General features: G+C 45.2%; 1 protein-coding gene across 1 annotated transcript in view; it reads left to right on the top strand.

The window, feature by feature from the left end:
• Positions 1-7,513, top strand: part of EXO1 (exonuclease 1) — a 35,053-nt gene extending 27,540 nt beyond the window's left edge. Inside the window, exons 12-13 of the mRNA XM_019549797.1 lie at positions 2,822-3,015; positions 7,147-7,513. Coding sequence (XP_019405342.1) covers positions 2,822-3,015; positions 7,147-7,288 — 336 coding nt within the window. The 3' untranslated portion in view covers positions 7,289-7,513. The remainder of the gene's footprint in view (positions 1-2,821; positions 3,016-7,146) is intronic.
• Positions 7,514-15,500: the final 7,987 nt, after the last annotated feature.

The following is a 15,500-nucleotide window of genomic DNA, read 5'->3' as shown; positions in this document are numbered from 1 at the left end:
TGCCGCAGTCCCTCAGCTTGCCCACCAGAATTGGGTGGGACACTGTGTCGAAGGCCTTCTGGCAGTCCAAGAAGATGACATCAACTTCCTCCTTCACATAGGGTTGTTTGGTTGGTTGGTTTTTTTGGGGGGTGGGGAAGGAGGGCTTGTGGTTAATTACCCTCACAGGGGCACACTACCTAGAGAAATGAAATGAGACCTGCTTCAGTCAGACAGCTTAATGGTCTCAATATGGGAATGTATAACAGGACCAGTGCACAAAGGGAGGGGGGCATGCCCTGTGTAGTGACTAAAGCTCTCCACTCTATCTTTAGAGTCCCCTCCCTTTGCTTTTTCCTGCCACACCATGGCCTTATTAATAATTTGGAATGGGAGGCTGCCCAAAGGTCCTAGAGTGAGCCATAGCCTGTCCTATTTACCTGCAGATCCCTCTTAGACCCCTTTGCTCCCAATCAGTCCTTCCTGCTAGGTGAGCCTTCCTGGTCTGCACTTACCTCTCAAGACCACACATTTTTTATGGGCTACTCCCTACAGTGCTGACCATGCTTCGCAGGTGCAACAATCAACCCGTTGAGTGAGCCCTATGCCCCAGTCTCTCATTCAGACAGATCTGACTTCTCATTCTCTCGTCAATCTCTGCCCCTCCTGGGGTGTAGCCCTATGCTCTGCCCCCTTGGTGATGAGAGTCCCTGACTCTTGTCTCTGCTGGATAGAATCAGTTACCCTGCCCCTCACCGTCCTCTGCCCCACACCTGTAACAGCTCACCAAAACTCCTTAAGTGGCTCTCTAGCCCAAATAATTGCCCACCCCTGAACTGGATGATTTAATAGTCACTTTAGGCTAGGGGTGGGCAAAATACTGTCTGCAGACTACATCCAGCCCACCAATTGATTCTATCTGGGCCCCAGGCGGGCGGCATGAGCAATGGCTTTAGCTTCTGCATCTCCTGATGTCACAGTGAACACTGGGTAGCAGTATCCCCACCCACCCACCCTTCACTGGGTGGCAGGCCTTGAGTGAGCCACATTCAAGCCCCAGAGGCTTCCAGCTTCACCCTCTGATGATGCCATAGGGAATGCTGGGTGGAAGCTGCCCTGCCCTGTCTGCCTGTCAACCCCGTTCAACCTGGGCCAGTGGTACCCCACCTGCCTGCGGCTCAGATCTGGCAGGAGCTTCCCTGGGCACTAGGACTGTGCGATGAGCACTTTGCATCTGTGCCCAGAAGGTGTGGAGTTTCCCTGGCACCTCCTGGCAGGCTGAACCCCTGGTCCTGGCCCTGCCTTTCACCTTGCCCTGTGTAGTGCCATGAGCTGGCCCAACCACCTACCATCTCCTGACTGCAGCCAGTGTGGCTCCCATCCCGTTCCCCCAGGTGAGGCTGCCCCCAGTATATTTGGGCTGGGGCTCCTCCTGGGGGAAAGGGGACCCCCAGGCTGTGGGTGGGAGCAGCCTACGTGGCCCTGGCAGGGAGCTGGGGTAGGCTGTAGGGGTCTGCTGGGCTTCCTCTTGGCTTTGTAGGGCTAATGTGGACAAAGGGATGAGGGGTGGGAAGTTTTGGGGTACAAGTAGTTCTTGAGGGCCATACGCAGGGCAGGTGGCTGGGGAGTGGCAGGGCTGTGCTGGAGGGGATGGGGGGATAGCATGTTGTCCCTTGGCTGAGTGTCTTGCTGGCTGGTTTGGTTCCCTTGGGAGAGAGACTTTATTGTGAGCCATTATGCAATTGCCTCTATATACACCACTCCAAAAACATAAATCAGGACAAATAATATTTTTTTAAACAAAATTGAAATACTTTCTAGTAGATGTTTGGGGCAGGGGGTTGTTTGTTTGGTTGGCTTTTTTAGGCATATTATCTGGGAGGTTTATAATTGGTTAAAATACCTTCACCATTAGTTTTGTGCCTGGCTCTCAGCAGCTGACCAAAACTCGTTAAGTGACACTACAGCTGAAATAATTGGCCCCCCTACTTTAGGCCAGTGATTCTGTACCAGGGTGTGGCAACACTCTGGCCTGCCTCTGAGATCCTTTCAAGGGCGTCACAATGCCAAGCAATGTTACCACTATTAGGTATATACAAACATGATTCAGACTGGAAACCCAGAGATTTCAAACAGGAATTCATAGTGTTAGAAAGACTGCAATAGGGCGACTGTTTTTGAGTTCTTTGCAACAGAATCATTACTCTATTCTTTTTCTGTAGTCAAACATGGGTTGAGTGAACCTCTGAGTTAACCTGAGAGCTGTATTTTTCAAAGGTGCCTAGAGTACAAAAAAGGTTTTGGGTTTTTTTTTGGGGGGGGTGTTAAAAAGAAAAAAAAGGGGTTTTAGGCCTTAAACTGCAAATCTATAAACTGTCCATTTCTAGTTTTTTTCTACTTAGGTTTTTATGGCACCTAAAATGAATAAGATGTGTGTTGTGTGAGAACTCAGAAAGCTGCCCTCATAGAACTTGGTTTATTGAAGTCTTGCTACATAATGAAATGAGAATCCACATGTACCATCTCTCCCCTTTCATAACTAAAATGAAATTACAGATTTGGGGCTAGGGGGATACTGGTTTAAATTAATAATTCAGTGTTCCACCTGTGATTTTAACCGTATTTCCACAGTATCCTTAATCCATATGATTTCTTTTCAGATTAATTAAAAATGTGTACATATAGTTATGTATTCATGTAGATATGCATGTCTACACAACCAAAAACTCTTTAAATTGTCTAGCAGAACAATGGAAAGAGATTTTTTTTAAAGTAAAGTGAATACAACATAGCCTCTGCAGCTTGCCAGAGTTTCTAACTATTTTAATATATGTATCTACAGATTCCTGGGTTACATAAATTCAGTTCTGTAGGGTCACACATTGTGAGCAAAATCAAACCACTGATGCCTGCTAAAGTCAGTGGTTTAAGCAAGAAACTTCCAAGTGTACAGAAGAAAAATCATTGCAATGCTGAAAATAAGCCAGGACTGCAGGCAACAATTAGTGAACTCTGGAAGAACTTCCAATTTAAAAGGTGAGTTTACCTTTTTTCATAGAAATGGATTTTTTCCTCCTTACACACTTCTCTATCTGACCTTCTGCAATTGTGATAGCTAGCAAGCTCTTGTTTTCCTCTCAATAACATTTACATGCCCCAGCAGGAGAACGCTCCTACAAGTCTAGAAAAAGGAGATAGAGTGTGTGTGTGTGTGTGTTTCTCTCCTGGGCAGGATAGAATTTCTTGTTCATTTAAATCTGACTTAATAGGAAGTTTTTAAATCTTGAAGTAGCAAAAGTTCTGCAATGCTGGATATATGTGCTGGTTGATAGTGTAATAGTGATTTGATGCAGATAAGAATTTGTTTAATCTTTTTTTTAATTACATCTTGACATTTTAATTGTGAAATGGAAAGACATTCAGTTCTGGGGGAGGGAACTTAATAAACTTGAAAGTATTTATTAAATACTTAATTTTTCATTATTCATATAGCATCTTCCCTATATAGGGCAAATTGATTTTACCCTGTCCCCCACTGATTTTAATGATATAAAGCAGCAAGCAGGAAACCTTTTTTTTTTTTTGTTTCTCTTTTTTTTTTTTCCCCCCCAAATAACTTTTTAAAGTTGTCTATGTCTTTAGAGATTACTTTTCATTGGCTGGTGTAACATAAAATGCTTCAAGTTTTTCAACTGGATGCATTTATTCTCTTTATGCTAAATGTGGTAGTTTTGCTAAGCAAGAGGATATCTTTTTTCTCTATGTACATTCATCTAAGCCAGTGATTCTCAATCAGGGTGCTGGAGCACCCTATGTTACTCTGAGACACTTTTAAGTGGCTGCAGCCCTTCCTGCAGCCAGGTGGAATTGTCCTGAGTGCCTCTTTTCCCTTTTTGGGGACTTCTTTCATGAGAGGAGTGAGCTTGCATCGGTCTGAGGACCATAAAAAATATAAAAGCAGGGAAGGAAAGCTTTCTATTCAGAAGGAAAAAAGAAAGGGAGCTCAACTCTTCCATCTGTGACATCAAGTTCAGTTGGTAACCTTGGATTCTAATCTCATCCCAGCCCTGCAAGATTGGATTTTGAATCTTGAGATGATGTATTAATAACAGTTTCACTCCACCTAAAATCTTCAGTCATGCCTTTTTGGTCTTCATCAAATGTTTCATTATCTGGAGAACTGGGTCAACTAAAGGAGATTTTACTTGGCAAACAAAGATAGATTTCTTAATATTCAGCTTTTGCCTGCCCTCAACATAGAAGTCAAAGAAAACCTCAACATCTGTGTAAAGGGTAGCAAAGATAGAGAAATAACTGATACACGATGGTAAAAGTGTACATTAGAATGTTTTTCTGGATTACGAATGCAGGGAGTTTTCATCAGATGACAACGAGGAACTTTCTTCACTTCCTTCCACCTCACATCCTGGCTTCTGTCAGTTTGTCAGATATAGAAAGTTTTTGTCCCTTTTGATATCCAAAACATCTGGTATAAAATACACTTGTCTAGAGCAATGATTTTTTTTCAACCAGGCGCCTTCAGTTTTTCATGGGTGCCACAGGGTACCACACAGTGTTACCACTGTTAGGTGAGCAAATCGCAAGATAAACCAAGAGATTTCAAACAGGAATTCATACTGTTAACAACATTCTTCTCTGTTATGGTCTTTTTTTGTTCTTTGCAACAGAAGAATTGTTCTATTTTTTTTCCTTCTCTTCTGTAGTCAAAGTGAGTGAAAAGTCAGAGCCAACATTTTTTAAGGGGTTCCCAGGTCTAAAAAGGTTGTAAGCCACTGCTCTAGCTTAATAAATTCTATACCATCAAATGGAAGGGATGGGGGATTTGCAGTAAATTGTGTCGATACAACAACTAGTAGTCTTTATACAAAGATATTTGTACCAAAATATCAATAGAATCCAAAATCCATTTGGATTGCCTTTATTTCCTTTTAATAATGAGATCTCAATGTGGTTTTGACTGATTTTATAATATGTCCTCTTCCCTCCCCCAACCTTACTGGCCTTCCCTATTTTTTTAATAACCCCCCACAGTTAGTTTTATTACACTTTTTGGTAACTATTTCTGCATGTCACCATCTTTGGAACCAGCACATTCCCTTCCCCCTCCCCAAAGCATTTTTGGTACCAATTAAACTGCTTGAAGGATCAGGAAAGGTTATTATAGTGGGAATTCTCTGTCATTCAGACCTTTCAAGTCATTTCCAAAAGTAATAATGGACTTCTGTTTCAACCAGGTATTACACCTGTCAGTGTGAGTCTCTCTAAATCAGGTGCGAATTAACGAGAGGCTAGGTTATAGACTAGATAGTCACAGTGACTTGCCAGTGGACAGATCTTTCAGATCTTCTAAACTGTAGCATTTACTACAAGTAGGGTCAAGCAATATTGATTCAGAGGCTATCCAAATAGATTTCAGATTATATTAAGATCTCAGTATAATTAGCTACTCTAGATCTCTTAGTCAGATGGGGTCGTTTCACTTGGGCATAGGCAGTTTCTGCCTCTCTCATGAAATAGACTCATAGGCCGTATCCACATGAGCGTAGATGTTTGGTTCCCTGTGGACAATTAGCAGCAGCTTACTTTGTGTCACTGCTACTTGTCCCCAAGGAATATCTATGCCATGTACCCCCCGGTGCATGGCAGTTTACCCTAGGTGCGGTAAAGGAGGCTGGGGCCAAAGCTGGGCTGGCCCAAGCAACCTTACCTGGGGTCCTAGGAGTTTCCTGGGGCTGCAACAACAATGATCCTGCTGCTTGGAGCCAGGCCAGCTGGTCTGGCTTCAGTTTTGAGTGGTGTGTGCTTCCCCTAGTGCACCGCTCTGCTTTTTTTTTCTACGTGGGATTTTTGACCCCTGGATATACAGGGATCAAAAATATACCCATGCTGCTCCCTTGCAGTGCAGAGAGCAGCTAAGCGTGCAATATGTGGCCTCACAGATGTCTGTGGCATCTTGTACTGCAATCCATGCTTGTCTGGACATGGCCATCATGGATATCTGCAAAGCAGCTATTTGAAGTTCAATTTGTACTTTGAAAATGACTCTTTAGTAGAAGTATGGAAGTCTAATACCACTAGCACAATACTGCATCTCTTCTTGCACATGGTCACTGCTTGCTAGTTATTGAAGTGAAATACAAATGGGCGAGCACTTAAAGAATGAAAAGTTACAGTCTTTGTGGTAACTGGGGTTCTTTAAGGATGTATTGACCAGATGTGTACCATAGCACGCTCTTTAGAGCACATCAGAAATTCTCTTATGAACTTTTTTTTTGTTTTTGGTTTTTTTTGGTCACAAAATATTGAAGTGGAAATTTTCTTCAGGGTCATTTTACATTTTAAGAAGTATAAAATTTACAATTTAAATAATAGACTTTGTCCACCTAGGAATAGCCAATAGACCCAAAATTTAAGGATAGTTACTTAAAGCATGCAAGACTGGGGTTCAAGTCCTTGCTCTAAATGAGGCAGAACAAAACTTGAATCTGTTTCCTGCATGGAAGTAACTGATGCCTGGGCTCTTGGCTATTTTGGGTCAGGTGAGTGTCCCTCTTTCATTATAACAGTTCTTCCCAGGTGCATAAGGTATAAGCAGTTTCAAGCCTTTTGTAAAAGCTTCTAAAAGTCTTGTGTTTGCCATCATGCAAAACAAGTTTTTTGGGGTGTTGTTGTTTTTTAAATATCACACCTCCCAGGGGATAGGGAAACTTTACTTGCAGGGGTCTTTTCATTAAACATATTTTGTGGTGTGGTATGGAGGAGATGGGTCCATACTGTCCTTTATGTCATTGGTACTGGGGGAACACCAAGCCCCTAAGTGCACATTTAACCTCACTTAACTTTATTGGCTGAAAGATTTCAATCCCAAGCATCTGAGGGACATGAGCACCAAGAGTGTGTAATGCCTGCTGAACTACAGTTGCTGTAAGGTAATTAAAGGATAACTGAAGCAGAAAGGCGAAGTAACTTGCCGAAATATGCATGTTAAGGTAGTAGTAGAGGGGAGTTCAGAACTTCAGTTGTCTTAAGTTCCAGGTTTGGGTTCATTCCTATCTACAAAAAGAAAAAGGAAATGCTGTATTCGTATTGCAGTTCAGAAATTAGACATTGTAATACATGTAACTATCACTTTTTACTTTTTTGCAGAGAATTTGAAAGGCTTCCCACTTGTAAAAAGTCAGATCCACTGTCTCCAATCAAAGGCAATATCCAGCTCACTCCAGAAACAGAAGAGGAAATGTTCAATCAACTTGAACGAAGTCATGTTCAGAGATCAATTTTCCAGTGAACTGATGTCATTTTGTCAATGCTGTTCTGTTTGCGATACACTTTAATCACTGGCAAGATAAACTGACTTTTGGGCCTCATGTATTGTTTTTCGTACTGATAAATTTTGGACATAATCTGTATATACGTTTAGTCCAACTAGATTTTTTTCATTTTTATAAAAATCTGAAATGAAAGGTACAGATTATACTGACTAGAATAAAACCTTTTATATACTTGAATAAATGAAAATACTTCAGGATTTTGTCCTTATTCAGATGCAATATGAAATGTTTTGTCCAAAGCATTTTAAAAAATAATTTAAGGGAAGCTTTAACAATCCTTGGGATTTTATGCTGCAGTTCTCTGTTCAAATGTCAGAGCCAGTTCAGAGATGTCCCAAGACTCCAGGAGTTCAGTACACTGCTTCTGCCAGTCTGCAAGGTCTCTCCTCCAGCCATGCAAGCAGAGTAGCAATTTAGTTTCCCAGAAGTATTGGTGCCCTTGTACCATTGAAGTAACTTTGGGGCAGTAGCAGCTAAAAGATTTCTGCTGACTTGTAGTCACTTGACTCAGCCACTGCTGCTTCTCCTTGCAGAAAGGAAAAGACCCATAGATGAATACTGTATCTGTGAAGAGAGTTTCAGAAATTTCAGGAGCTTTACCACATTTTTCTGTAGTAAAGATCCCTTGGGAAATGTAGACAAATATGTCTTATCAACATGTCTATAGACACGAGTTTTATTTATCCCCCCATCATACCACACATGAACATTTACTTAGCCAGGAAAGCACTTGGTGCCTGCAATGGACATGCCTACACTGCCTTTTTAACATGCTCTTAGGGTTGCCAGTAAAAAATAAGACCCTACCCAACTGTGCCTGCTTCCTACATTTTAAAGGAACCGAGTTGGTGAGGATGCTCCCTCCCCTCTTCAGATCTGTTTCTGGCTTGCTTGACCAGCAGCAACAGGGGTACCCCCAAAGTGTCCTCAGTGCCTCTGTTCTGGGTTTGGAACATCTAGAATGGGAGCAGATAGGCGAGGCTTGTTTTTTCAGCAGCAGCCTCAAGAGTGCAGCAGAGGCAATGTAGACATCCAGAGTATCATTGGCTGAAAGAAACTTTAATAAGGTCATCTAATCCAAATCCTTACTTCCTAACTAAACCATTCCAGTTAAGTGTTATCCTCTTGCCGTTATTTTTGGGCACAAATTCAAATATTCCCACAAATTTAAAGGCCTTGTCAATTAAAGCAGAAGGAGCCACCACCTCCACTCTCAAAAAGGTGATTGAAAGGAGATCACATTTTTTCACCAGAGATGGGACTTCACATTTTCCACCTAATCAAGATCAGGTTGTGGATCCTTTATAAAGGTCTATCCTGTTATAATTATTTAGATAAAGCACATGTTTAGCAAATTTGTGGATGACACCCAAGTTGAGTGGAGTTGTAGATACTCCAAAAAGTAGGGCTAGGATCCAGAATGATCTGAATAGATTGGAGAAATTGTATGTAATCAATCAGATGAGGTTCAGTAAGGACAAGTTTAAAGTCTTGCACTTGGGACAGAGGAACTGCATTGCACATATACTGAGCCCAGTTCTCTCTCCTGCCTGGGGCATGGGGTCGGACTAGAAGATCTGCATGGTCCCTTCCAACCCCATGTCTATGAATACAGACTGGGGAATGAGTGGCTAGGCTGTAGTCCTGCATAGACCTGGAGATTACAGTAGAACGGAAGCTGAATATGAGCCAACAGTGCTCTTGTTGCAAGAATTCCAACAGCATCCTGGCTCGTAATAACAGGAGTGTCACTTGCAAATCAAGGGAACAAAAATGATGAACCTAGGAGATGAGACTTATGAGGAAAGGCTGAAAGATCTATGGTTAGCCAAGAGAAAAAGATGGAGGGGGGATTTGATAATAGGTTTCAAATCCTCAAAGGGTGACTCAGAGAGGATAGAGAGGGATTTTTCTCCATGGCTGTAGGACCAATGACCTCAAGCTGCAGCAGGGTTGGAGATTAGGAAGAGCATTCTGATTATGAGAGAGGTCAGGCATTGGAACAGGCTACCTAGAGAAATTATGGAATCTCATCCTTGGAAGTTTTCGAGAGCAGGTTAGACAGATGCTTGGCTGGGATGGTTTAGTCATGATCCTGTCTTAAGCAGAGGGCAGGACTCTATAACCTAGGGAGGTTCCTTCCAGTCATACTTTCCTATGATCCCTGCATGTCTGGTGGGAAAGGAATTCCATTCCTGAGGCAGGCACAAGAGCATGTCTGCAGAACTATGTGGTCATATAAACAACTAGGTCTAAACGATCGCTTCTATTGCAAGAATAATTGCAATGACAATGATACTTTTTTTCTCTGTGAACCCAGCTCTTCATACAGTTTTACATGTGAAGTCTACTCCTGTAAGTGGTCTTATTGACTTGAGAGGGCCTGTTTGGCTGAGTATGTGTAGATGTCCAAGACTGATCAACTTATTTCTGTGTTCTCAGATAATCTACTACTATTCTCTTTTTATATCCAATGAGTGTTTTCAATACTGTGGAGGAAGTACTTATATAAACTAGTCATAGGTGTGAGACTAGAATGTGCCATCTCATCATACGCCCTATAAACATGTTACAGTAATCAATCTATTAATAGGAAGAGGAAATTAATATGAAAAAAAGATTGTAAATTAACAGGAAATTCAGAATCTATGCAATATATTTCTATGAAGACTTACTAATAAAATCCTGAAAGTAGAAACTACAGAGAATTTTAAACACCATGCCCTATCTAACTTTCAGTGTACTGTCTAGCCAGCTCCCCACTGCATTACTCCATCCTTATGTTGTAATGCCACTGATTTCAAGAGAGTAGCATTACATGAAACTGGAATAAGCAGGCCTTTAAAGTATTGTGCTCTGAAAGCTTGCATAGGACCTAGTTCTATCCCATGTTGGTGGTCACTTACCTTTTCATTCAAAAAAACAAAGCAAATGGTTATATTCTCTTTGAACCTATTTGGTTAACCATCATGTAGCTTGTGTCTTGCTTTCTCAGGTTTGCCATCACAATTGTTTCTATGCAATTTTTTTTTTCAGACTAGATATATACTTTTAGATATTTACAGAGCACTAGTCTTTCCCAGTCCTATGTCATCTTTCAGGGCAGCTGCACTTGTTTTTTAGTCAAATCCAGTCAAACAGGTGCCATTACCAGCCAGGCTGAGCTGCTTAGTGCAGTGGCACCCAAACCTTTTCACCCCGTGGGCCAGATGACCAGTGCTAGGTATGTTTGCAGGGCATATTTGGCACCAGGCAGGAGAGGTAGGAGCCCAATCCAGCCAAGCAACAATGGCCTGGCTTCAACTTGGCTGCAAGGCTACAACCAGGCTTGGCAAGATCCAGCTGTGCAGGGTTTGGAGGGAGATTGCAGTGTTAATGACCACCATTCCACCACCACTAAATTTCCCAACACACGGGGAGCTCTGCAGCCTAGATGTCACAGCCCTGCAGGTCAGATTTGGCCCACAAGGTGGGAGTTGTGCAAAGCTGTTAATAAAGCGTGTGCAACATCTTAAGCATTTTTTTCCTCCAAACTCCTGTCTGGACAGATGAATGAAGTAAAAGCATGATTTGACATTTAAAATAAAAAAGGGGTGAGGAGGGAATTCTTCTATGGGGCTTTTTTGTTTGTTTTGTGATATTAAAACAGTAAGTGGTTTTAGATCTCAGTACTTTGAAACTTTACAACAACAGCAGGACACCAAAAAGTGGGAGCAGCAGAAACAACATGTCATGGACCAAATCAAGAACCCGGAGCCACCCACCCCACCTCATATGGAAACACGTGCCCAAGTTGCAGCAGTCTGTTGGCCCGGGATTGGCCTTATTAGCTATCTTCGGACGCATAAGTAAGACAGTCATGGAAGACAATGATCCTCAACTATGAGGGATTGCCAAAGAAACCTCCAAAGGTGAAGCAAAAAAAAAAAAATCGCTTTGGCTTCAGTAAATTTGGAGTTGGTTAAGGAGGTCTGTTATGAAAGTCATGAATCTGAAACCTGGAGAACATGAAGGAGGTACAGGGAATGGGGGATGGATAAACAATGGAGACTGAAGAAGTGGAAGGAAATAGCAGTAGACAACCTCTTGTCTGTTTAACTGTTTAATTTTTATTATGGTTTTACTCTTTTCTGAACTGAATACTTAGCACTTATCATTCTTTGTCTTAAAGGATTTCACAGTCTATTTCCAAGATGGATAGCCTCACTTCTATTTGTTAAAAGGATGTTGTCTGACAGAGATGCCAAGGCCTAAATTATTGGAACAGTCCACAAATCCTGGGTGCTTCAGTTTTGGCTACTATACAAAAGCTTCTATTTAAGAAGTGTTAAGCAATTACACCAAAGAAGTCCTTAAAAAACTGCAGTTACCAGGTATCAATGAATATCAGATCTGGGTAGACTGACTTTGCATCTACGAGAATTTAGCTAACTGCAATAAATGGGTGATTAGCTTCCCCAACTGCAAGAGTGGCAAGATTAGGAATATAATAGAAATGGTATCCCTCTTTTATTCTATTTATTATCAGTTCTATCCACATGCCCTCTCTCTCATGATTCAGTGTAGGGACTGGAAAAGCTTTATAATAGAGTTTTTCTTGGAGAACCAATGAGCTTAAGTGAGACTCTTCTGGTCAGTGCTATTACAGTACTTAAATAAAAATTAGAGTTGAAGACATTTTTCAATAAAGTATGTGATTTTGCATACTATGCTTTATTTGATTATTACCTGCGCTTTCTTGTATGGACTTCCAACTTCAGATTCTACTGCTTAAGAGCAGCAGATGTTCATGATAAAGAAAAATCCAAGTGACAGTTTGTTATTTGATTTCACCAGTGATGTATATGCCATTCCTCATTTAACTACATTAAACATTACCCTTGTTATATTTTTTCCTGTCTTCACTTCTGCATAAGGAAGCATTAAAAGTTTTCTTGTTTTTGTGTTTGTCGAACCATCTAGATCAGTGGTTCTCAACTTTTTTAGACTTGAGGCACCCCTCCGAAAATACTAGCTCAGTTTCCACTAATTTTTTGACTACGGAAAAATAATACAGCAATTTTTCTGTTGCAGAGAACCCAGAATGGGTCAGATAATTTTTAACATTATTGACCTGGGGTGACAAGGAACAATGGTAATAAGTTGATGGAGAATAGGTTTAGGTTAGAGATCAGAAGGCAATACTTTACAGTTAGGGTGGCCAGAATCTGGAACCAACTTCCCAGGGAAGTGGTCCTGGCCCCTGCCTTGGACAAATTCAAGAAGAGGTTGGATGATCACCTGTCTGGGGTCTTGTGAACCTAGCATTCATTCCTGCCTGTGGCAGGGGTCAGGCTAGATGATCTGTTCAGGTCCCTCCTGACCCTAGCTACTATGAAACTATGATTCCTATTTGAAATCTCTGGTTTTATCTTGTGAAGTACATGTTCATACTATGACAGAGAGCCTGGGGCGCTCTGCTCCTTTAAGGCAAAAGCAGCCCAGCAAGGGACCAGTGCATGGCAGGCAGGGCACAGCAGTTGCAGGTCACTCTGGCAACAGGGCAATTAGGTGCAATCAGACAGGGGCCTGGCGCCTGAGAAGGATACAGCCACACAGGGGCCAGGGGCCCAGCAAATGGGGCCCAGGGGTCTAGTGCCCAAAAGAGCTGAACCAGAGTTGATGCCTTAAAGCCAGGTCCAGTACAGTGGACCTGGGCTAGAAGGCCTAGCTAAGAGTAAAGAGGAAGAGGTCAAGAAGGCCAAGGCCGCAACTGGAGAGAACAACATTATGATAACACCCACGAGGCTTGGGGTGTGGTGTAGGGGAGGATTGGAGCTACACAATTAGCCCCTAACACTTTAGGTGTCCTGCAGCAGCACAGTCATAGAGAGGCCCAGCAAGGGGCCTGGCAACAGTGGAGGCCAGTAGGGGTTCAGCTGGACTGGGACCACATGAAGGCCCATGGGCAGCCCCCGCTATTATTATCTAATATAATAAAGGGCTTAGTCTGTCTGTCTGTGTGCCTGCCTGTCTGTAACACTTTTGGCCAACTGTGAATGCACTGCTAAGAGGGCACACAGCAACTGGCTGCATGGGCCCAAGTTTGTCCTGCTGCCGGGTGAAGTTTGTGGTGGCGGCAAATGCCCCAGCTGCCCAACCAGTGGAGATTCCCCACACCTCCCTGCCTGGGGAGTCAGCAGCATCCTCGCCTCAGTCTCCTCCTCCTCCCCTGAGCAACGGGGCTATCCTCCACCTCCCTGCCCCGATGCCCCCCAGAACAGCTAGCAGGAATGGGGAGGGGAGGGCAGGCAGGAGGACATGGGCCAGGCAGACACAGAGGGGGGAGAGGTGGTACAGGGCGGCGTGTGGTCAGACGCAGAGTGGCGGAGCGGGGGGAGATGGGCATAGGCAAATTAATGCATGGGCCACCTGGGCATGAGCTCAGAGGCCCCTGCCAATTTGGAGCCCGTCAATCCCATACACACACATGCACGTACCCCCTGCTGTGTGTCCTCAACCAGGCCAGGAGCTCTGTGGCTTCTTCCTTCAGCTGGGAGCAGCTCTGGCCTGGCCCTGGCAGCAGCCCTGGCCTGCCCGTGCCCAGCTGGGGCTTTGCCAGGCAAGGGCAGCAGTGCCCAGCCCTGTGGCTGCAGTAGAGCTGTGCTGCAAGACCCTGCCCCTTCACCCCAGGCTGTGCAGGGCCAGGGCTGGAAAGAGCCAGGCCAGGGAGACACTTGGGGAGCCCAGGGTAGGGCCTGGGCCTGTGGAGTGTAGGGAGCTCTGGCTGTGGCTGGGCCCCAGGGGGCAAGCTGCCCTGGGAGCTGCCCCCACCCCTGGCCCAAGGCAGCCCCAATCCCGCTGCCCCTAGCTCGTCCCAGCAGTGCCCACCGCCTGGGGCAGCCTATGCCCTGCATCCAGCCGGGCAACCCCACCTTGGCCCCGCCAGGCCCCCATGGGCTGTGCCACGGTACCCGGTGCTGCCCAGCCTCCAGTGGCTCCTCCTGTCCTGCTGCCCCCACTGCCTCACTCCAGGGAGCCATGGGACAGCACCGGGCAGCAGGTGCCAGTCGGGACTAGCTGCTGCCCCCAAGCTCCAGTACCCTTCCCTGGGGACTCGGCCGGGCTATGCCGGCCACCCATAGCAGGTTGCTCAGTGCCCCAGGCTGGGCGGGCAGAGCACCCGGGGGAAGGAGCCAGGAGGTAAGACTGGAGCCCCAAGTGCTGGGGCAGGAGCCACCCAGCTGCAACTTCCCTGCAGGGGCTGAGTATCTGCTGCCCCACTGTACACATACACCTGCCCCAACACACGTGTGTACCAACCCCATGCACCTGCACCCACTTCTCAACCCACCCCACCCCCAACACACATGTGTGCGCCATCCCCATGCACCAGCACTCACTGCTCAGCCCACCCTGCACCCACCCCTGACACACACATGTGCATCACATCATGCACCTGCACCCACTGCTGAACTCACCCCACACCTATCCCCCCCGATATGTGTGTGTGCCACCCCCATGCACCAGCACCCACTGCTCAACCAACCCCCCCAACACACAGGTATGTGTTGCCACCTCTGTGCACCTGCATCCACCACTCAACCCCCCAACACACACCCATCCTCCGACACACATGTCTGTGCCACCCCATGCACCCATAAGATGATGAACACCCAGGGTAGTAGGGACGATCCAGGGTTTGGTGCCAATCAGGGCCCTGATTGCCACTCACTCCTCATCAGCAGGGGAGTGAAAGCTGCAGTTTTAAGTTTGGCGCCATTTCTGTCTCCCCGCTGGTGGGCAGCAAGTAAGGGTTGTCAGGGCCCCTCAGGCAATCACCTGGGAATACTGAGGTGGCTCAGCCCTCCCAACCCTTCCCCCCCAGTGCTGCCCCTGCTGCAGCACTATGCTCTGCTGCCTTTCCTGGGAGTCTCGTGCAGAGGCAGCAGAGCAGAGTGCCTCAGCAGGGGTGGTGCTCGGGGATGGGGGTTGTGTGGTCACCCCAACATTCACCCTAGCCCCCACATGGCTGCTGCTCCCAGCTCAGCCACCACCCACCCCACTGCAAGCCCCCGTCTGAGAAGCGGCTGGTGCAGTCCCCAGCCTGCAGCAGGAGTCCGACCTGGTTCCACACACAGATCCAGGGGACATGTGCCCCTTACGCCCCCCCAGGGTGCGCGCAGCATC

The sequence above is a fragment of the Crocodylus porosus genome, unplaced genomic scaffold (assembly GCF_001723895.1).
Source record: "Crocodylus porosus isolate Cpor-Errol unplaced genomic scaffold, CroPor_comp1, whole genome shotgun sequence".
In the NCBI taxonomy this organism is placed as follows: domain Eukaryota; kingdom Metazoa; phylum Chordata; order Crocodylia; family Crocodylidae; genus Crocodylus; species Crocodylus porosus.
The sequence above is the reverse complement of the archived record's forward strand: the minus strand, read 5'-3'. Positions and strand labels throughout refer to the sequence as shown.